The sequence below is a fragment of the Gambusia affinis genome, linkage group LG09 (genome assembly GCF_019740435.1).
Source record: "Gambusia affinis linkage group LG09, SWU_Gaff_1.0, whole genome shotgun sequence".
NCBI lineage: Eukaryota > Metazoa > Chordata > Actinopteri > Cyprinodontiformes > Poeciliidae > Gambusia > Gambusia affinis.
In genome coordinates, this window is record NC_057876.1 from 13,352,259 (window position 1) to 13,375,178 (window position 22,920).

At 40.2% G+C, this 22,920-nt stretch overlaps 2 protein-coding genes across 3 annotated transcripts in view; both read left to right on the forward strand.

The window, feature by feature from the left end:
- Positions 1-22,920, forward strand: part of LOC122837601 (bifunctional heparan sulfate N-deacetylase/N-sulfotransferase 1-like) — a 69,112-nt gene that overhangs the window by 5,149 nt on the left and 41,043 nt on the right. The window lies entirely within an intron of this gene.
- LOC122837602 lies at positions 8,478-12,275 on the forward strand. 2 transcript variants are annotated; one of them, XM_044128052.1, is made up of 6 exons: positions 8,478-8,928; positions 9,770-9,863; positions 9,963-10,279; positions 10,352-10,517; positions 10,599-10,723; positions 11,100-12,275. In XM_044128052.1, the coding sequence occupies exons 3-6, from the start codon at positions 10,130-10,132 to the stop codon at positions 11,265-11,267; spliced, it is 609 nt and encodes a 202-aa protein (XP_043983987.1). In that variant the 5' UTR covers positions 8,478-8,928; positions 9,770-9,863; positions 9,963-10,129; the 3' UTR covers positions 11,268-12,275. The 2 variants fall into 2 exon arrangements, with proteins under 2 accessions (XP_043983987.1, XP_043983986.1); XM_044128051.1 differs by lacking the exon at positions 8,478-8,928 and having other exon boundaries at positions 9,287-9,863.

A 22,920-nucleotide genomic window follows, 5' to 3' on the forward strand; every position in this document is an offset into this window, starting at 1 on the left:
GTCGTATATCACATGCTCCTCCCTGTATTTGTTAGTGTTGGGGCTGGAGGCGATTGAGTGGGAGGGAGGGGGGGCCGTGTGGGCTTATTCCATTTGGAGATTACTGTCATTCGTTTGTCAAATTTGCAGAGAGCCGAATCTCAAGTTGTGGTCTGTTTATTCGTGCCAACTGTTTGTCTGGTCGTTCTAAACCTCCATCTGACTGCACCCTCTGGCTGCCAAGCATGCTGTGGTCTGGCGCTATTAGTTGATGAAGGCTGCCACTGCTGCTGCTGCAAGCATTCGATCATATATCGGCATGTTCTTTACTTGGACAGACCCGCGATGTGATGCAATTGAGTTGCACCGTCTTACCTAAACATACAGGTTGTCAAACTCTATAGGCTTGTAAAGAAATTGATGTTTTGTTGCAGCTGAAAGGGAAGCAGAATAATGATTAAAAAAAAAAGCCTGTCATTGTTATCTCCACATCAGGATGTCAGTTTAATCGCGTGCAGGTGCAGTAATTCTACCATCACATTTAATGCTAAGCAGAGTAATTGTTGGGAGCTACAGGGCCCACAACATGCCAGCTCTTGTATTTTTCCATGTCACTGCCCCTTGTAGGCACTCTCAGTGTGTGGGGAGCAGACCTCTCTACAGAGTGTGGCTAAAGCCAGGCATCTTTCCAAAACTTGAACCCCCTCCTCCGTCTTCTCTGCTGGGTATAAGCGCGGCTTTGTGCCTCGCTACTCCTCTCCGATGGGCCGTATTCATATACTACTACAACACTACTTGCTCTGCTAGATAGTAGTATCTACAACTGGAAGCTCTCCCAAAATATCCCGCTGTTTGTCAGACAAACTCAGATGTTTCCTCATTAAAAATCAAACTCTTGGATTAATCTACCAGAATGCAAGAGGCAGGCTGTAATATTGTTCCCTGTGAAGCAGCTTGTATTTCAGTTCCTGAGCACGGGCTTAACAGTCGTGAGGGGTGCAGAGGAGTAAATACATTTCAAACAGCTCAGCAAAACCCAGTATTAGCCAATGATCCGATAGCATCTGTAATCCTCAGGAAAACCTGGAGAGTTGTCTTTTTTTTTTTTTTTTGAATGGTGCTAGTCTCCACTAGACAGTTGGCAGGCACTAAGGGGGGTGTCCACATGTGTGACCGGCTGGCCAGGCTAACGGCGAGGCTGAACGCCGCAGTATGCGGGCAGATCAGATTACTGAACGATTAGCTGTGGCCTCCTATCCGTGGCCCAGGGAAATGATTTTCCACTGTCATAATTCCCTAGACTGAATTACGCAGGCCAGTGACTCACAGATACTCCATACTATGGGCCAGAGTACAGCGTGGCATAACTGTTGCTCTCTGGAGAAGGAGAAATATGCACTGCCATTGTGGCACCAGAGAGCAAAGTAGTTTTCAGTCATTGTGAGCTTCCTTCAGCAGATGAGCAAAGGGTACATTTTAGAGCTGGAGCAACTAATCACAACTTTAAGTAAAAATGCAATTAAGATGTTATATTGATATTTACACTAAGGCATAAAACAGGAAGGTGTTATATTGTGTGATTAAATTTAATTGAAAAATAAAGTCTACAATTTTTCATGTTGTTAATCAGAGATGCTCTGTTCAGAATCCTGTTGCCATTTTCTGATGATCTGGTTTCTCGTAAAGCTTTGACCTGCTGTTACAGATTTTAGCCGATTCAGGAGCTGTAAGAAAATTTGCATTTAGAATATTTTTTTCCCCCGTAGCCTTCATGCTGTGAGTGCTCATTAATTATTTGCGTTAGCAGCAAAGGCATTCTCACATTGCGTGTGTGTATTTCTGAAATATGATTTATCATTACAGCGGTTGCTGAGTTGACTTGTTAAACTGTCTTTGGTGTCTAATCGTTGTGATTATTTCAGTTTTGATTGCTAGATCAACAATCTCTGTGTGCAGATGCTGGAGGACGCAGCTCCTTAACTGGAAATCCAGCATTCTTCATGACAGTAGTTAAAAAGTCAAAAGAATAAAATAACAAAGCAACTTTGCTGTGCTTAGGTCTGTCACAATTGTGATAAATAGTGATGTTGTTATTTTGAGATCAATTTCAAGTAGCGTAATGGTAATGGCATGTTAATACACGCACACCCTGTCAAAGGTCAATACAGTTTAATTTCCAATGAAAATTCAACATTGGAACTGGAAGATATTTTAATCATCCAAAATGAATAAATCAAACAACACAAAAAATGGATACTGAAATCTCTGTAAACAAACATGGACTAGTTGAGATCAATGCACCAGACTTAAACTTTTTGTCATCCAGTCTTTGATAGAAAGACACTCAAGAAAAACAGTCATGAAAATGGAAATTATTGGGCTGGTTTTAATTTATCATTTGATCAGTTGAGTTATTGCTTATTGTGACAGACTTAGCTGTACTCTCCTTAGCCTTCCTGTTATCTACTCGAAAGTTATGCTTGCTCTCATTCTCTCAAAGCTTGTATAAACTAAACTTTTCATCATGTCTTAGAAAATTCATTTTAGTTTAGCTTCTTCTTCCAAGCTTGCATTTCTTTTTCTCTTCCTGCCAGCTCACCGGCAGTGCGCAGCAAGATCCGGGAAAGCGACAACAATGTGGTGAAAACTCTGGCCACTCCACCAGTTTTTGTGGCATCATATTAAAGGGACTTTTAAATCAAATGAAAGGCATAGTATAACGTTTTAGCAGCTTTGCCGTAACATTAAGGATGGAGATGAAGAACGGGGGGGGGGGCATGACAACTGGGCGATGAGGCAGATTAAATCTAGCTGCTCTGTGGTGTTGTTTTGGTGAATGGAAGTGAGACAGAAAGAGGTGTGGATTTTGACAGGCTAGATGTTGGAGATGGGACCATGTTTCCAAGGTGCATATCCCCTCCCCGAGGCAGGAATCTGATACTTTCCACGGGCTCCTGTATCCAGACCAATAATGGTGACCGGGGTGTAGCGTTTCATCAGGTGCCATATGACTGGAGCTTAAGTGCTGGGAAAGTAAGCACTAAGTCATGGGGCTCACAGTTGGCCAGCTCTGGTTGCTTCAGAGATCAGGAAATGTGTCAGGAGAGGTTATGTGAGATATGGATTCATGTTTGTCAGAAGAGGATCTGGTGAATACAGCAGCTCAGCTTATCACATCCACTCCCCCTCAGCATTGTTAGGTGCATTATGTCACCCATTAAGGTGCTCTATTTTCAATATTTCTCTACCGCATTAGCCTCCATTTTGTTTTAATGAGGCCCTTAGTGGCAGCCACATTGATCAGTAATTCTCCAGCCAGTGATGTCAGGTGAATAACAAAAAGAAACCACATCACTGCACTTTATAGCTTCACCTGGTTTTATGTCACCATTTTCCATATAATTCTGTGCTTTGAGCAAAGTTTTCTTTGCTCCCAAGCTCTTGAGCTAAAGGCTATTTTTAAAGCGAGACAAGGAAAAAAAAGAAGAAAAAAAAAACGCCCCATTTTATTTAGCGGTCAAAAAAACAAGCTGTCGGGTGTTAATGGACTTCACCTCAGCCATTCCAACAGACCCTCGGGCTACTGCGCGTTCATGGGCTCGGCTAGGGAGCTCTCGGCTGTGAGCCCTGTTAATGAAGCCATTTTCAGAGATGGAGAGATGCGGTAATGGGAACACACCACTCCACTGCAGGATATTCTAACCCCGTCCTCATCGTAAGTGCCATCATTCAATGGATCCGATTAGATTCTTTTTTTTCTCCCCCTTTGTCTTTTAGCTGTTTGGAAGGGTCCTTTTTTCAGACCCAGACTAGGACATGCTTATCTGAGAGATGCTTGAATAAAGAATAAAGATTTCCCTAGCTTATATTTTGGCGAGCGTTAAACAAGTCGGATATTGGGTGCAGATTTTCCACTTTGTGGGAAAGGAAGCTATGATAATGTTGTTGTATCAGTGGATGAGTAAATATTTTCCACCACTGCGTGTTGGACTTGAACCTCGTATTATCAGACCTAAAGTTCAGTGAACTGAACATGGGGAGAAGATCAGTGGAGGGGCCTTTGTGTGTTTATGCAGTTGTTTGGTGGCCTCGGCCGAGTGCAAATACCACATGTGTTCTTACCTAGCTTCAAACTGTGTGCAACCTTTCCTGTCCATGCCTCAAGCTGGTGCAGTGTTATTCCAAATAGGATGTCCTGCACACACAAGATTAAAGTTTAAAAACAAGTGAGTTTTAACTAAACTAAAGTAATCTGGATGTAGTTTTTAATTTTATTAATGTTGATCCACTGATCAGCTGGCAACCAGTTGAGGTTGTTAATCATTGTTTCGGCTCTTGTTTGATTGCAGAAAATACAAAAATTAGAGATGTACTGAGAAATGGGCTGGTGACTGAAAGCAGATGATTTTGCAGGTTCTTTTTTCCAATTGGCGAATAAACCAATCATTTCCTGGTTCTGACAACACTCTTCAGTGTGGAACATATTACTGGGAGGAAAAAGACTCAGTGTTAGTTGACTCTGTCTTAGGTGTTTTAAAATAAAACTGTATGTAAAAAGAAACTATTTTAGAACATGTCAAGATATTCAGGCCATAAAGAGAGAACAAGACTTTCCACAGATAACATCAAGGCTGATGTAGATACAGCAAAGTTGCTCTGTTTGTGACTTTTGAGGGCTTTTCTTTTTAGTTGATGTTTTAACCTGTCTGTTGTGAAAAATGCATGGTTTGAAAATTTTGGCAGATATTTGAAATCTCAGAAGAATCTACATTCTCTAACGGATACATGTGAAAAGTGCAATTTTAATTATTGTTGCTGCACAGATCGGTAAGATAAGATGACTAACAGTGTCAAATGTCAATAATTTTGTCTTCTTTGAAAAACATATCTGTAAAACCTGGGAGGCAAGGCGTTTGAAAGTGCAGTAACATCCTTAGAATTTTACATCGGTGCACCCTTTAATGCTTTCAGTGTCCCAGACAGTTAGTTCATGAGCCATTCCTCTTGTATCCGAAAAAAAGAGGGTCTCACATGTTCAATGAGCAACTGGCCATAAAAGTGATCAAAGGCACACTGTAGAGTATGTGATACAATATTTACAATGCTTTTATTTTACATGGTTCTTTGAATTAAATCAATAACGAACAATGTGTTGTGTCCAAGGTTGGACTTCATCAGGTTCTTTATCCGCTGCGGCATACACACTCTGTTACACCTTGAGACTTACTAGAGAATTAACCCTTCAACAAATATCACATTTGATAATGGTCTGGAGGGGAAAAAAAACAAAAACAAATAAAAAATCAGAAAAGGTAACAAAAATGAAAACTTTCCTCACACAAATTTGGTGAAGTCAGCTCTGCTCTCGATAAAATAATAAATAAATAAATAATTATGGCAGGAAGGCTCATCTCGAATTTAAGTACAAAAAATATGTACATTGGCCAGGAAGAGCCAATACACAGTTTGATGATTGATGCAGTTTTAAAATATTTGTAGTAGTCATTTTTTGCTTTATAATGTGTTTTTTAGGTTGACCTAAAGATGTGAAATACATGTTTTATTTAAAGGGGAAGAAATCTGGTTCACTGTTACTCGACTGTTCATTGTAGAGTATACCAATGGATTTTTTTAGATGAAATATTTTCTAGTAAGGAGGAAATAAATCCTGTCTATATTTAGAGATTCTCTACTAGAGACATGAAAAAAAATGGTGTCTCAATATGCCACAAAAAATGAAAGCTGCAAAAAAAAAATACAGTTTCTGTTTCAGGAAATTCAACTTTTATGGCTTAATCAATAAAGAAAATGTATGAAGAACTACCAGCACATCTTATTACAATATTCATGTTTACATGTCTTTATCAATAAGCAAAATAGATTTTTTTCTTAATAACTTGTAATGAGGCATGTTTTTGAACTAAACTCTTGTATTGTATTCTTGTACACCAAGAAGTGCTTTATTACACTGTTTTAACCTCTGTGATTTTAATGAATTGGGTCAAACATTGTTCTTAGGGATTACACAGCACCACAAAAAGCAGCTGCTGAATGTAACCTTTTGTTATAGTCGTCAATAGCCTCAAAGGCACACTGTCGAGTATGTGATAAAAGGATGCAGTTCAGTGTTTGTAAAGTTATTGGATTCCAAGAACTGTACCTGATTTAGTTAGAAGTGAGAGTGTGACCAGTCCTCCTGTTTTGCAGTTTTGCATTGTTTGACTCTTTATCCTGAGGTTTTAAAGAGCTCTCTGATATGAACGAATGCTGCCTTGGTGGAAATTGACGCTCATTGTTTACCTGGCGGTTAGTTCGCAGTCATACTCAGAAGAAAGCCAGGAGCGGACGCCTACGCAAAGGTCAAGCAGGGTTTTCGGATTTCCTTTGTTAGCCTGCGATGACAGAAACTGATTGTCTGCAGGACAACTGCGCTTGTTTAAAAACATGCATGTCTCTGACCTCACTCAGTTTCTCATATGCGAGTGTTTTTACGGTCCCACCAGGGCTGTAAATATGTAGCTGAATTTCTCTCGCTCACCCTTTCTTCCCCTCTCTCCTGCCTCCTTGGGCCAAAGCACCGGCTAGCTGCTTGATGTCCAGTCAGCTGCCGTTTCTGAGTGAGGTTGGTTTGTGAACAGTGGGAGTCATCCTGGGATGCAAATGGACATTAATACATATGAAGAGCTCAGCCTTCAATCTAACCTAATTGTTGTGTTGCAAAGATAAGTGCTTAGCCAGAGATATGGATCATCTCCATTTTAGATTAGTGTATTTCATGAGCAAATGGACCTAAGCTGATGACTTACCCGCTTTCTAACTTGAGTTACTGGGGTGGAAAGAAGTGCAGATCCCAGGATGGAGGTTCTGGCAGCTTCCAGTGGACCCCTCCAGTAATCCGCAACAATGCTGTCTCATCCAGCCTGGGTGGTACTGGTGTGAGTGTGTGTGCGCTAATGTTTGTGCAGTGCTTGCGGGACAGGTGGCAACCTGGAGGTCAGTACAGGCACAGATGGGGGAGAAGGAAGACTGGAGACTTTGAAAGACAACAGCAGGATGAATGAGAATCGCTTTGCCAAGTTTTGAACACTTTTATTCAGAGGCGCGACTACAAGTGGGGTCCGTCGTGACAGTCGGGTAGTTTGACAGCCGGCTGCCCTGAGCGGAAGAACCCAACAGCAGAACCTTTCTGTCCTTACAGAGGAGTTCTTAGGCCGTGCAAAGCTTAACTAGAGGATCTTCAGTGAGCAGTACAAGCCTGCAAACACAAACAGCAGTCTACCCCCTCTGTGAAGTGTTAAGTGGCCGGATATAAGCGGTGAATGGAACACAGGTGTCTGGACCAGGCTGTGTGAGCCCAGCCAAAGGTCTGTGTTTGTTTTCTCTTGGTAATGGCCCCCCAACTCTCTGCTGCAGCCCAACCTGGGCTTATTGGATCTCAATGGGCTAAGGTGAAGTTGTGGAAGTGATTCAGAGATCTGACAAACTAATTCATTCTGTAATCCCACAGTCTACCTCTGTGGCTATTTGAGCTGTGTAATTTTTAGATTGTTTATTGTTACAGGAGGGAAAAATAACTTTTGTGATTACATTTTTACCAATACCAATTTAGATGGTTTTCATTCAAGTTTAAGAACAATGAGAAAGTAGCTACGGGTGACGCAGTTGGAACTAAAAAAGTTGAGTTCTGGCTGCATGGAACTTGCATGTTCTCCCCTGTACATGCGTTGGTTCTCTCCAGATTCCACACACAGTCCAAAAACACTACTGTTGGGCACCGCGCCTCTGACGCAATGACCACTGCAGATAGACACCAGCAAATGTGCAGCTCTGTTCTCAAGTCTAAACCCCGACACTGAAATTCATGCTAATATTCCACGACACATTGCTATAGCGATAGCATTTTTTTCTTTTAACATTCCTCTTTCTTTTCTTCCTTTATTCTGCTTTGCTGCTCATCTACCACAGTAAAGCAGCCTTTTGAAGTCGGAAAGACTGTGGCTTTACTGTTTTAGTTCTCCGAGTGCTTGTGTGACAGGTAGTGAAAAGCTAGAGGCGAGTAATGGGACTCGAATATAATCCACGACTGTCTCTATAGTCAACGCCCTTACTTCTTTCTTTTCTCCCCAACAGAGGCCTCTGTGCTGCCGTCCATCCACTAAGCTCCTCTTTGTCAACTAACAGCCCGAAGGTGCGCTGTGGGGTTTGAAGAACCAACAGAGCTCCATCCTGCGCCTCCCCCCCTGGGAGAGCAACAGGGTGAAGTAATGGCTTGTTAACCCCCCAGCTACCTCTCAGTTTGATCGTTGCATTGTGAGGAGCGGCGACTGTCCTCCACGCTGATGTGATTGTTTGAACAACCCCATGGCCTCCCCAGATGGCCGGGCCTCAGGGCCGGTTTATGATAACCACGCAGTTAATATCTGGCCTACATAACCGTCCTCCTACCTACTTACCCCCCACCCCTCTTAAACGCCGCTCTCATTTCTCCCAGCCACCCTCTGCGCCATTGTCTCCAAATGCCCCTGTTTTTATTTCCCTATTTCGCTCAACTTTTTCTTTCTCTTAAATTCCAGAATCTATTTCTTTTCGGGCCCCCAGGCATAGTGGGTGATAGCTAGAGACAGTGTAGCAAATTAAATTTCGTCTCACCCCCCTTCCTATTTTCTTTCACTCCCTACACAGTAAAAATGCCAGTGTTGAAATCTCAGGTGTAGTGTCAAATAAAGAGTGTGAGTGTTGTTTTCACACCACACAGCTTTAAAATAACACTGCCAGTGTAAATTCCGTAAAATTCGCGTTGTTAAATTCCAGTGTTAATTGGTTGGTGTTGCTTAAGCCCCGCCTTCGCGTAACGGCTGCAGAGTTCGTTCTACTTTCTGTCGTCACGCCAGCAGTCAGTCGATCGGTACGGCTTCATTTCGCCACGAAAGACACAATTCTTTCCTAAAGGTAAGCTAAATATTCATATATGACCATTGTTTCGTTGTAAATGTGCTTTTTAGTTTGAGACTTCAAAGAGTGCACGATATTTAACTAATTTTGCATGGAAAATCCACCAAATTCAAGGTCCCGCCGTTTTGCCTAATCTTGTCGAAAGGTAAATTTGAATTCTGTTATATTTGGTAAGTTCTAGTTGTCGTTTTAAACCATGGATAATACTTGTATATCTGTATTATTTGAAATATTGGCGATGTGTGTATCTAAAAAGCTAACTTTGCAAACGGCTAGCCTCTGAGAGGATATGGGGATGTTTTTTTAAATTCCTTGGCGAGGTTGTTCCTTACTGTTAAGGAAGCAGTTAATTTTCCGTAAAATAATAAGTTTTTAATCCAACATAAATGTCGAATGTTTTCAACTCTTTATATAATTTATGGACTCATTGTGGGTGTTGTCTGGTTCGTCAACTTTGCAATACACTTTTGAGAGGGGACGCAAAAGAGAGCGAAAAAAAAAATCCCCATGTCCACTAGAGGGCTCCGTAGACTGTACCAGTAGCAAAGCAAAAGTATAAAATGCCACGTTAGGGCTAGCTGATATGGTAGCAGATTCTGACTAGCTAGCTAGCTCAACACTCTAGCTTGGATGAAGTTTATATAGTTGACAGAGCTGATGTGTTCAAAGTGATAGTGGAAGTGATATATCTGAAAAAACATAATTATTAACATAATGATCATTCAAATAATTAGTAATTGCTGAGAATGGGTTTTCTGTTCATAACCTCTCCTTAATTGGTGTGAGTTTGTTTAACCCCTATGTGAAACAGGTATATTCTTTTTGAATTGTGTTTTAGGAGAGTCCCTCCTGTCAATGTCCGCATCACCTGTGCCCTGGGAATTGTCACCCGCTTTCCCAGTTTGAAAAATAATTGCTCACCAACTGGCTATGTGAGTACCTGAAGATCTTTTTCACAATGTGGATTAACCATGTAACTGTCCTTTTGAATACAATGTAATTGATATTTTGTGGTTTCTGTTCTGGGATAGGAACATTTCTACGATCCTCAAAGTGGACAGGGCTACCTGGCCTATCGATTGAAAAACGCTCAGCGTAACACTGCAAGTGACTTTAAGAGGAACTCCCTGACTGCTCAAGAACTACAAGGCAGACCTCAACATCTGAACAGCTGTTTGGTGATGGATGCAAAGAAGCAATGTCCATAATGAAGCATGCATCAGACCAGGACGTTGTTAAGGGGAAAATGAAGGCAACATTCAAGCATAGACAGAATATGCTACATGATCTGGACCAGTCATCACTCATCTTGGATCACTTCCCAAGATTCTTGGATACACCAGGCTTGGTGAGAAACTCCCAGATTTGATTAACTGAACTTTTGAATTGAGTTTTTTGATGGTATTTTTTCTTCTGTTAGATTGAGCAGGACTTCATCATGCTCTTTGGAGAAGACATCTTGGGGAAGTTTGTTGCAAGATGGCCAACGTTCTACAAACCAAAGGTCATCACTGTCAGCAAAAGCCTTGGACAGAGCGTTCACCTGGATGACCTTCTGTCTGCTCAGGAGGAATCAAGTGATTATGGTATGTATTGATAGATAAATATGTTCAACAGTCTTTTCTATGTATATGCATTCTAAGCATGGCTTGTTATGATTTTATCAGAATGGGACAGTGACTTGGCAGCCATTCTCCTGCTGGTTCATCTCTTGCCTCCAACCGTCAAAGGGAAGAAACATGTAAAAGTTAGTGCAGCTGAGGCAGCTGATCGTGTTGTGAAGTTCATGAAGGTATGTTTTTGACATGAATTATTGTGCTTCACTTACTGTAAATTGATCTAATTTTTACAAGACTGTAAAATGTAAAGTCATTATTTCGCGTTATTTGTATTGTAAATCTATAGTTATTTTTGGAGGGGATGGAAGAGATCAGGGTTAATTTTATGACAAAATGGAACAAAAAATTGGTTATGGGAAAATAATGGCACAAAGAATTGTATGAGCCCATTAGAAATTATCTTTTCACTTAAGCTCACAGGAGTTTCCTTGCAAGTCATATCCCCTTTTGTGGCATGTTCACAGCTAAAGGAAGGTGGAAAATGTTCTTAATTTGTTGCTAGTGAGGGACTAAAATCATTATTTCTAAAGTGCTGTCTTTTAATCTTAGGTTGGAACAAGCATGGCAACATTCCTTGGCAAAGTTGGATCTGCACAGCCCTTCCTCCTCTGCGTTGGAGAGAAGAAGAGCAGTTTTCTGAAGTTCTACATCATCCTGGATCAGAAGCCCATTCCTTGTGCGCACAGACTGCAGTGGCTGCCTTCGATGAACTTTTAAGGCACACTTTGTGTTTGCTGTGTCCTACAATGCAACCCTCCTCAACTTCTACACATTCATCCAAACAACAGTTTATGGGATTGATGCGGCAACAGCAAAGGAGAGCCTCAGAGTCACAAGGTTCAGCACAGAAATTCTTCAACTCTTTTTCAGCGTTTGAAATTTAGTCATGCTTTGTATCCAGGGCACAAATTGCATTTTAAACGTGGGGAACATAGCTGTTCATATGTTTTTTTACACATATTCTGGGTTCAAAAAGCACTAGATTCTGCTATAGATTCTTTTTATGTGGACAATGTTGGAGCAGATAATGCTGAGACTGATGATGTTTGTGCTGATGATGCATTGAGTAGTACTTCTGTTAGTCAACAAGGACTTCCTAAAAAGAGGCAGTTAATGGACATGTGTTGCTCTGTTATTGCCCAAGTTCAAACATCTGGACTTTCTGGAAATCTTGTGCAATCTTTAACTTGTTCAATGGAAGAGGTTGTTAATGATGTTCATATTCAAGCACAGGATGCTGTTCTTGCATATCTTTCATCTGAAGTGAATGAGCAAACCTTAAACAAAGTCAGAGAATGTTTTGAGAACATGGAAAATCTATTCACACACCTTAACACTGTTTTGTATGAGCTGTGCATTGAAGGTCTGTAATACTGAAATGGGTTTAATAAAAGTTTAACTTTCCATTTCTGTGTATTGTTTTGAATATTTTTTTACCACTGGATTTGGTTGATATTGACACCTTGTGGGGTCAATTATTTACCTTTTTAACACGATATTATATTTGAGGTTAACACTACACTAGTGTTACTTTTGACATTATATTTTAACACCAACACCGTTGTAATGTTAATGTGACACTCCATATTGTTGAATATTAACAATATCTGGTGTTAATTTAACAAAAAAATGGGTGTCAAACTTTTAACACTTTGAAAAGTGTTACTTTAACACCAGCTGACTTGGACACATATAGACACTTTGTGGGTGTTAAAATTAACACTGTTGGTGTTAATTCACCACCGCCATTTTTACTGTGTATGGACTTTGGCACGATGGATCAGTGGAAGGAGAATGGGAGTGTGCAAAGAAAGAGGAAAAAGCCCATTTCCACTGCATTACTGTCTCATTCCTCAGGGTCTAGATTCGAGCTACACTAACACTTCTATTGCTTTTCTCTCCCTCTTTAATTTTCCTTTACTAGCTCTATCTTGCTGCTTCTGTTCTTCACACGGGGCCCTAACCTGAAGGTCTCTGCGCACTCGCTACCACTGCCAACACACAGTCTGACCCACTTTATTAGTTTGGCTCTAGTGAATCATTAATCGAGGTTATCTAACTGTTCCTGTAATGATTCTGCGGCGACTCCCGTGTCAGCTGCTCTGTGTTCTTAACCAATCAAGCCGTACCCCGGCATGCTTCCCCCTCTACACATTTGTACTCCATCATAATATCTCGCAGGAAAAAGGCGGGAGAAAAGCATTGTTCCTCATGCTAGACTATATGTTTAATAGGTGTGCCATGCACTGTAATATGTCATTGTGTCAGAACACAATACGAGGACTAAGTGCCCTGAATGCAAATTAATCTTGCGGGATGGCAGCGGCTGAATGGAGTGTGGTTTTTGGGGGCGATGAGGAGAGAGAGAGAAGGGAGGGACAGAAGGAGGGCTAATAGTGGTGACAGGGAAGCGAGGAAGAGAAAAGAGCATGTGAGGAGGAGGAGGAGGAGGAGGAGGTAGGTGGAGGAGGAAGGGTGATGTGTGGGATGTAGTCATGCCAGGCCCATTCATCATGCAATGCCTGCTGGGATGCGCTGGGGTCAGTCCCGCACAACACAATTACAGCCTGTTCTGGTGTGTTGTGCTCAGCACCGCTGTGTTCTCACTGTGTTCTATTGCCTTTGTCAGGGATTTCTCTCTTCTTCTCTTGTTCCCCCCATTTGCATGTTTTCTTCTCTGCTCCACTTTGTTTGCGACCATTATTCTACCTTCTCATGTTTTCCTGAGCTCAAGTTATCGCTGAAGCATGTCTTTGAACTAAACGTCTCAATTAGCTGTGCGTTTGTTTTTTTCTCTTCAGTGTCCCTCATGCTCCACTTTCTTCTCGAAGAAAGTTAGTTTTTCTTTTGGTTCATGTACTTCCTGCAACTTGCACCATGCAACGCTTGGTCCTCTTTGATCCACAACCACAACCTTGTGATTTATGCATTACACGGGCTCTGGTTATGAAGGTTTGGGATGCTTGTAAGCATGTTGTTTATCCTTCCTCCCTGACAATCCTCCACAAATCCACAGATGTTTCCAGAAGGCTGTATATGTTTGTTGTGCGCTTTAATGTCAGTTGACAGCGTATCGCGATCATGAGGATGTCTCTCCTTTCCCCTCTATGTCAGTTATGAGAGCAGTGAAAGGGTTTTCTCCTGGTGGTAGCCTTCAGGTGGTCTGGAGGTCTGAATGAAAACATCCCTGAAAGGTCCAAAAGAGAAAATAAAAATCTTGAACAAAGATGTGTTACACGTCTTTGTTAACGCTGTGTGGAGCAGAACTTTGTTTTACTGCACTGTCAGTCTTCGTTTGCTGAAAACAAAAGCAGAAAAGAGCACAGACTTGGTGTGACAGGTAGATCATGTGGCTGTGTTTTTTCTTAAAGCATGTCTGTACATAATTGGTTACATAATACAGTTGCATTCATTCAGGGTTTTTTTTTTAGTATTCATGACTTGTTAGTTTTGAATGCTTGTTGTAGCCTCAGCTTGAAGATTTCAGGTCAATTATTTTTCCACTGATGCTCTTTTAATCCCCAGTACTGTTTCCCAATTGTCCTACAGTGACGTTTGCTCCGGCTTAGTATCGCACAAACAAAACAAGTCAATGCTAGAAAATTCTAGACCGATATAAAGCTACACAAATTTCTTTGACTGATTTTCCCGTCATGCATTCTGTAAAGCTCCGACCCCCTGATAATGATTTTTAGCAAATTCAGTCATTCATTCTTTAAACTTTCTTGACAAGTTGAGAATGTAACTGCTATAACAATGAGATGTTTTTTCAGATAAAACAATTTTCCTCCAAACAGCCCAAGGTTACAGAGCTGTCTCTGCATCACTGAAAATCTACTGCTATACTAAAACCCTCCAGGTTGTGGAACAGAGGGATCTGTGCAAATAAAACTCAGCAAAGAGAATTCTAGTAAATCTCCTTTTCTCTTAAACATTTTTTTTTCCCCCATAAACATGGACCAATTCCTACAAGTGTTGTTCATAGTAATGTGTGTTTCAAACAATATTTGAAAGGAAGAAGAGCTCCGATTTTTACAGGAGCCTGAAGAACTCTTTTTGTGATAAATTATTATTTTTTTCTAGAAGCAGAAGAGACATCCTATCTTGTGCGAGAGCAGTCAGTGTTGCACATTTCTTCATTTTATCATGATTTCATTTTTATTTCAAAATAAAGATGCAATGATTATAAGACAGATGGTTTAAACTATCTCTAGCATCTTATAGTACACATTTCTATGTGTATTTTGTAGAAAATGTGCCCTGTGTCCACCCACCATTACTGGTAGATTTTGTAAAGACTACCAACATTTCCACATCCAGCATGTCCCATTGGACTCCATTACAGCTGTCTGTATCAATGTGCAGCATGTGAACTGCATTTCAGGGTGCAAGTCCATCACCACACTCTGCTGAGGTTTTGTACAAAACTTCTATGACGTTTGTTGAACAGCTGTAGGGATGAAACTATTCACAACATACCTTGGATCCTGTTTGGATTCTCAGCCTCATGTGTAATTGAATTACCGTGAAATTACAAAAATTCTCACTCTGGAGATGTGTTCACTGTCTTTGAAGAAACAGCCAGGTTTTGCTATAAAGTTGAGCAGTGTGAAGATTGTATTTTATTGTTGGTGTTTTTTCAGGCATTTGATGCAGAGCATAAACTGTGATTCAACTGTGCTTTTTTTTTTATTTTTATTTTTTAAATAAATGACAAAAGTACCCAAAGTTTCCAGTGGTGCAGTCAGTCCCAGAAATGCATTGGGTGGTGGCTTGGCAGATGAGAACTAATAGGAAGCCCAAAGATTGAAAGAATGGCAAAATAGGGCCAAAATATGCAAGGCAACTGAGCATCTGGAAGCAATTTTAAACTATGGATTGTTTTCAGCGGGATCCGTATCAAACTACATTATTGCCTCTCCTTTCTGACTCTTTTAGGTTTTGCCCTACTCCTTCAAACATTGGAAAGTCTTCAAGTCTTCAGGCTATTACTTATTTTAATTAGAAGATGAATAAAAGGCAAATCATTGAGTCTTAGTCGTAGTTAAACTTGATTGGGTCATAGATGTGGCTGTAACCATTTTTCTATAAGCTGCTGAATCTTCCTAAAGTACTACAGCAGTCTAAGGTATTCAATAACTCCCTGGAGAGCCGTCGATTGTTACATTAAAGATGCACCACATGCTTCCCCAAACCCCCACTCAAATTCCATCAGAGAACATGTTGATCTAAGCAAACGATAAAAAGGTAAAGGCTTGGTTTTGAGATTCATGATATTGGAGTAAAAGGGTTCTTGTTCCATATTGACCTACCAGTGCATTAGACTCATCAGATGCCAGCTGGGGTCACAGCTGGTGGCAAACTTTCCAGCTACTGATCCAATCCAGAGATGGTTTTGTAGCAGAAGTGGAGGGAAGCTGGTGATGAAACACAATTCATTGTTTTTCCTTTCTTCTGTGTAATTTACCACTTCTGCCACATTTATTATTATTATGATTTTTTTTTTTTTACATTTTGCTAACATATTCAGGCTTTTGCTTGCACTGTAATCCTTTAATTTTAAACCTCTGATGGTAAGTTTGTAATGGTGATAAAAGCTTCATTGTGATCTTGTAATGAAGAATTAGGCTTGCACAATTTACTGAGGTTCTGTTATTAAAATTACTTTAAAGGGATAGAGTAGAAATGTTGATGTGAAGCTATGTGAAGTAACCATTGCCTGTTTCCTCGCCTTTTAGTAAAAATAGGTGAGTTTGTAGAAAAGTAAAGAAATCCTCAGAACAGTAGGCTTTTTAGCCAAATGGACTCCCTTTTTAAGCCGTTTTGCCAGCTTATAGCAACTAACCACAAATGCTTTGGCAAAAGACTGTTGGTAAGCTGGAAGCTGTTTCCTGAGCCCCAATCATCTGATTGTTAGTCAGTTTGGATAATTACCAAAGAACTATGAGATTATGCCTCAGCAAGAATGACAGCCTGGCACAAAATTTAAATGTTTATTCTGTTCGACTTGAAAGTATTTGGATGTGGAGACATTTGGATGTGTATTTTTGACTTTCATATCCTTGATTGAGGCAAGACATGACAGAACCTGCTCTCAACCTACAGTTTGTGCTCTTGTATGTAACTGTGTTTTTGTGGAGACAAAACCAGTGAGTGTAAAACCAGTTGTTAAGGTGGCCTGATGAGTTGCAGCTGATTATGTAGATTCATACAGCCAGCAGCGTAATGTTGTGCAATAATACCGACCTTGTGTGGTTGGAAAAAGTAGACACAAACTTAAATGTTTAATATTCAATAATATAGCAGTTTGCCTCACAAATTGGAATAATTTCACATTGAGTAGGTTTAAATGCCTAAAATTAACCACCTAGGTAGCACCTAGTCTTCCTCTGCTCTGAATACTTGTTTCTTTGACTAATTTGTTTCTCAATTCCTGTCCTCACACCATCTGCCTGCATGTTTTAGGTGTTTCCCTTCTGCCACACACCTGGATTGTATCTGTGGGTGATTATCAGGCTTCTGCAGCACTTAATGGTCATGCAATCATTTGAATCAGCTGTTCTGGAATAGAGGTACATATAAAACATGCAGAGCAGGGGCGCCTGAGGACTGGAATTGAGAAGCACTGCATATAGCCTAACTGTGACATGATGTCTTTCTGTTACAAGTAAGGAATCTTTTGCTGACTAAAGACTTCCTAGAAACTATTGAAACAATCTGAGTGTTTGGATACCAGGAAATAGTTGTGCAATGGCAGCTAACTAGACTAACTGGAGAGCCAACATGGTGTTGACTATACTTAACCATTACTAACTGGAGTCTCATCTTTTGAGGTTAGGCTGATACTTGAAAAAGTAACACACCTTCACAGCAGGAATGGGTTCATAGTGAATTTTGACCAGGAAGTTAACACAAATTTATCGTAATTGTAAATTGCTTCCTTAAGTTTAACAACAAATTTGATGCAATTTTTAAAGACTGTACATAAAGCACTAATGTTGCATTGTCGGGACACCCTATCTAAACTCTATTATTGTCCAGACCCTACTGGAGGAAAAAACCTTTCGTTTATGGTGGTAGACATTATGATGCCACTGAGGTCAAACCACTGGTAAACAAAGCCAAACATTGTCTGCATCTGACATTAACAGGTCATCCTGCTCCTTTTTGTAAGTCAACAATAAGCCCAGTGATATTGTATTATCTAGGACAAGCTTTACCTAGGTTCCATAGTAACTGGTTTGTCAAGTACACCTGCTCAGGCTCCTCCCAAATCTGCACACACAGTGTTCCATCTGTCATTTTCTTGTCCTTTTGCGAGGCCTGTTGAAGCTCTTGAGATGTGACAACGTGCCTCACATTTCTCTCTATGCCTAATTGCATTGATTTAGAAGTAAACTTTCTTTTTTTTTCTTTTTCCTACGATGGTGGCTCACCTATATTTGAAGAAACAATAGTTTTTGATGAGTAGAACACTGATAAGAGGTGACTGGGATTGCTGTCTTCAAAGGTATGGTTGGGGTGTGGTGATATCTTTGAAAAAAAAAAATGCAGTGAAAGAAATGACTTTTTTTCTTTATGTACAATTTTTGTAAAGTGGTACAGAAAGTAATTTCAGATTCTAGTCTCGAATGTGCCATGTGTTTAATCAAACCATCCATTTCTGACAGAAAGCACAATGGAAAACGGCAGCATTCATTACCACCCTACATGCTCCCTTCTCAGCAAATCATCCTTCTGAATAGTCTGAAATTAAACTTGAGCTAATTACCTTATAACTCCTTTTTTTTATTATTATTTCAACATCCTCCAAAAGAAAGCTGTTTTTGGGCTTCCACTGATCTTGAGTGCTCTGGTTCACAGTTCAGCTAAAAACAATAGCTCCAACCCTTGCTTCTGGAAATTTCTTGGCAATGAATTAATGATAAAGGTTTTAAAGGCAAACACCATTAGAGAAGCTGTTAGCAGTGGGCAGGCTGCTTCTTCATTGCATTTTGCAGAGCAGGTAATTTGATGTGCCAAAAAAAGTGAAATGCATTGCACTCACTCTCCGTCCTCTCACTTTCTTCTTTCTCCTTCCCTCTGGCTACCAGTAACAGTAATATTAACCTCATCACCGCTTCACTGTCCTCACATGACCTGAATGTCATTTCATATGAGAAGTGGTCAAATGTTTTACTGCTCAGGGTCTTCAGCCTCACTGGAGTTCTTAATGCATTATGGCTCCATTACTCGAGGGCGCGTGGATCAAATAATATATTAATATCGTGTTGCGAGCTGTCGCACCCCACTTGGGTTGAAAAGTACTCTGCCAGCAAAATTTTCTGCAGAGTAATACCCTGATAGACTTTTTTTTTTTTTTTTTCAAAGTCAGCCCTAGGGCTTGTTTGATTTTATTTCAGATTCCACTCCATTGCCAGCGACATCCACACCACTCATCCCAAACGCTGACCGCCATCAGCACACACAGTTCCCATACTCATCCATCTGACAGAGCCATCCTGACGGCCTGCGCTCATCTCTGTCGCCGAGTGGAGCGCGGACTTGTCACCTGAGGGATAAACTGTATGATGGAAACTTGTATCCTCTGCGGTATGCGGGCGATGCTTAGGCCCCACGTTGCCTCGGCTGACGGCTCCTGTGCAGACAATAAACCCGAAGCATGTCTCTGTTACTGGAGGAGTTATGTGGCTGGGAAGGACGCTTACTGTTTGCACAGAGCTTTTTATACCTCTTTAAATCTAAATTTGGTTTCTGGTGGTTCGCTCACAGTGGCAGTTTAATGTCACTGTATGTAAATGTGTTTGCATGTACAATTATCCAATTTAAATCCAGAGCTTCTATCTCCTGTGGAAAAAAAAAAAGAAGGGGGGGACGGCAGGGAGCTCATCTTCAAACTCTTGCTTTTTTTTTTAAAGACGCTGGTTAGTGGTCATGGTTTTAATGACTATGGCAGCTTGTCTGAGGTCAGCCTCTTTGTAATGTTTATGGCTGGGTGTCAGTTTTTTTTTTCCCCTCACTCCCTGAAACTCTAGGCTTGAATTTCTTCAGTGCAGAATCCAGTCGAGTGCATTGCAGTTGACACAAAACATCATATAAATATACATTCTGTTTGTTGTGCCAGCATTTTCTTTGGCCAGTATCCACGACGGGGGGAACTGCCAATAAGTGTCATTTATGATCGCACAGATGTAGATACAATTATGTTAGTCAGATTTACAAACTAACCACAAAGTAGTTACATCATATGCACAGTCAGACAGGCTGCAGCCTACCAGCCAAAGACTACTGGCAGCATTAGCCCCCAGACAGAGAAAAGACAGTCAATATATGCTTTTACAGTAGGTTTTATGAGCCAATAAATTGTTTACCTTCATGCATCTACAGCTTAGATCAGGTATTAAGTATAACCAGGGGCGCTGCCAGTAATCTTGGCGCCAATTAAATTGGGCCCCCCCACACACCTGCTGTTACAATTTTATGAGTCTGTTTGACCTATCAAAAGCGTCACAATTTTAAAGGCTTTCAACGGCCTTGCTTTTTTTGGTCCAATACTGATAACTAGCACAATATTTACACAATATTTTACACCCAACAGTCTACATACAGTATGCAGGAAGGTTGCTTAAATTCTTTCTATTAGTTTTAGCGTACTGACATGTCTCTCCCCACGAGCAACAGTCAAAAGCAACGTGCAACATTCACATACAGGAATCCAGACGTCTCAAAAAATGCTATGTAGTTGCATTTTATTCAAGCTGCAGTATGTAATTTTAATAAAAAAATATGTTTTCTCCATATTTGTTAAAGCTGTCACCATGTCGTGACAGTTTGTTATAAAACAGATAATCTGTGAAAACAATCAATCTCCTCCACCTCCTCCCTGAACTACTATTGGTAGGTAAAGTAATGCAACATTCTGGCCAAAACAGGCAATCGGAACCAGGAGGAGGGACTTAGCGCTGTCAATCAACTTCATTCTCTCACTGCTAAATGTGCTAATGGTGGAGAAACAAATTATTATTACTGGAAAAATGTTTATCTGCCGTCACTGGTAGCTATACTTACTAGACTAAGCATTTACAACAGGCTATGCTAGCTGCAGCCTAGCACAGAGCAAGGGGGAGGAAGGATGAGCAGCCACATGAGATTGTGATTGAAAGCACTAAAACTCTCCTGCCACTGACTGGTTGTTTGTAGCACTTTGAGAAAGCAGAGGAAATATTTTTCACAGATTATCTGTTATACCATACTGTCACAACATAATGACAGTTTTATCAAATATGTAAAAAAAAGTTACATACTGAAGCTTTAATTTCACTTAGGAGAGGACGGGTCAGGAGGGACATGGGTTAGAGCTGCTGACTGACTCATCTGTTGCTAAGTGTGGTAAGAGGTACAAGGATAGGTTACATATATAAATATCTTGGTAATTTCTTTCCTTCATTCATAGAATGCTAGTGAAATGGAGGCAAACGGTAGTCTGTAGCTAAGCTAACTATGCTAAATGGTTGATAATCTCACACAGTCTACCCACCTCTCTTGGACAAAAACTGGGTTATAAATTGACACTCTTACTTTTTTTCTCTCTCTCCTCTCTCTATTTTTTTTTTTTTTTTGAAAACCTAATTTTATAATTTTTCTTAGCTGCATAGCAACAACCACTGGGGCTCTTGTCTTCCACTGACTGCTGCTGAACACCGTTGCCATCAAGCAGGAACGAACCGTGTCATGAAAATCCAGGGGGGTTCATTGCAAATATGGATGTGTGTTTTTTGGTCTGGGAGTGGGAACATAAACTTTTTATTGCTAAAAAATAGTCTTCAAAAATACAATATGATTAATTTTTTAATTGACAGGGCCCCCAATTTTTTTTTTTTTTTGTGGAAGGCCCCTGTTGGGGCCCTTAGAATTGTCATAACACCCCCATCTCCCTCCCCCCATAGGCGCCCCTGAGTAAAACCTGTCCTGAAGCATGCAGATTTACTATCACTGAACAATAATCTGCAATTGTAGGTTTGGTTGAAAATCAAACAATCACTGAAATACAGCTGGGGGCTCAACTACAAATCCCCATTTTTTTAATTTTATAAATTGAATAATTTCTCAAAAATTAGAAACTGTGTTTTAAAGAATCTGCTATGGAAAAATCTAATTCCAGTTTGAGTTAGACATAATTTTCTTCTTATAATCTCTTTCTAAGAAGCTGGATCTCTGGCACACCTGCCAGAGAAAAAGAAAAGAACATTTCTTAATCTTTCCAATTAGTTCTTAAAGGAGCAGATTTATAAGTTGCAAGTCAGAATTTCTATATATAGTAATAAAGTTGCAAATGTTATTATTATTTTTTTTTTAAGATTTGGAAGATATGTCCTGGAATTGAGTCTAAAACGTTTTGGTTATTAGTGGAACGTCACAGCCTGACCAGTATGTTGCACTTCTGTCTGTGTAGGTCATGATGATCTTCAATTTGCAGTTTTACCAATCACTGTGGCAGTGAAAGTCTTGTTCCTCATTTAGAACAAATCCCTGTGACGAGACATGCATACTTATCTTGAACTCTCTGCCCAACTGTGCAAAGCTTACTGTTGGAATTACAGGGCAGTAAGTACAGTTGACGATAAGGTGATGATTAGGTCCACTGGCACGCATACGGTCCATGCTAGTGGACACACTGCAAAGGCGTGTGCTCATTACAAATTAGAGATCTGTTGTTCATACAAGAGCAAAATCAAAAATTAATAAACATACAACTTGTCTTGCATAAGTTATTTGCCAGTTAAAATTGGTGTTAAATGTTTTGTTTCTTGCTACATTTTGTGATATTTTATGTCTTGACAAACTTCCACGTTTAGGTGAATTCAGCTTATAGCAGACGTTCCTTCTGAACGTCTGCTATAATTATATTCCTACTGAAACTGTTGATGACTTGAATATGAATACTTTGCAGTCTCTTAAAAATTTCAGGCATTGCCATTAATTTACTTTAATTATAACACAATCACCTTACCTGACCTTCTTGTTCCTGACCTTTCAAATTAAAAGATGTTAAAAAGAGAAAAATGAATTGGAGAAATGATTCTTAAAATTTATTTTGGATTTTCAGGAGCTAGGAATTAGGCAGTGTAAAATATGATACATCATGCAAAGACACTCATTTTTCATACTTAAAGAAATCCGACATGTTAAACAACAAGCTTGATAATATTTTAGGTTTGCAAGCTGGCTTTGAGTGCATGAAAATGGCTTTTTAAAGCTTGATTCCATATTTAAATGCTTCATCTTTCAGAAACAGTGAACATGGCAAGATGTTCTCAGTAAATAAATGAAGTCTGGCTAATTTGTTGCGTCTCACTGGAGTGCAAAATAC

Coding starts and splice junctions, on each gene's coding strand:
- LOC122837602 (XM_044128052.1), top strand. CDS start 10,130: ATGTCCATAATGAAGCATGCATCAGACCAGGACGTTGTTAAGGGGAAA. Junction 10,280..10,351: donor TCTTGGATACACCAGGCTTG/GTGAGAAACTCC, acceptor TTCTTCTGTTAG/ATTGAGCAGGACTTCATCAT. Junction 10,518..10,598: donor GGAGGAATCAAGTGATTATG/GTATGTATTGAT, acceptor TGATTTTATCAG/AATGGGACAGTGACTTGGCA.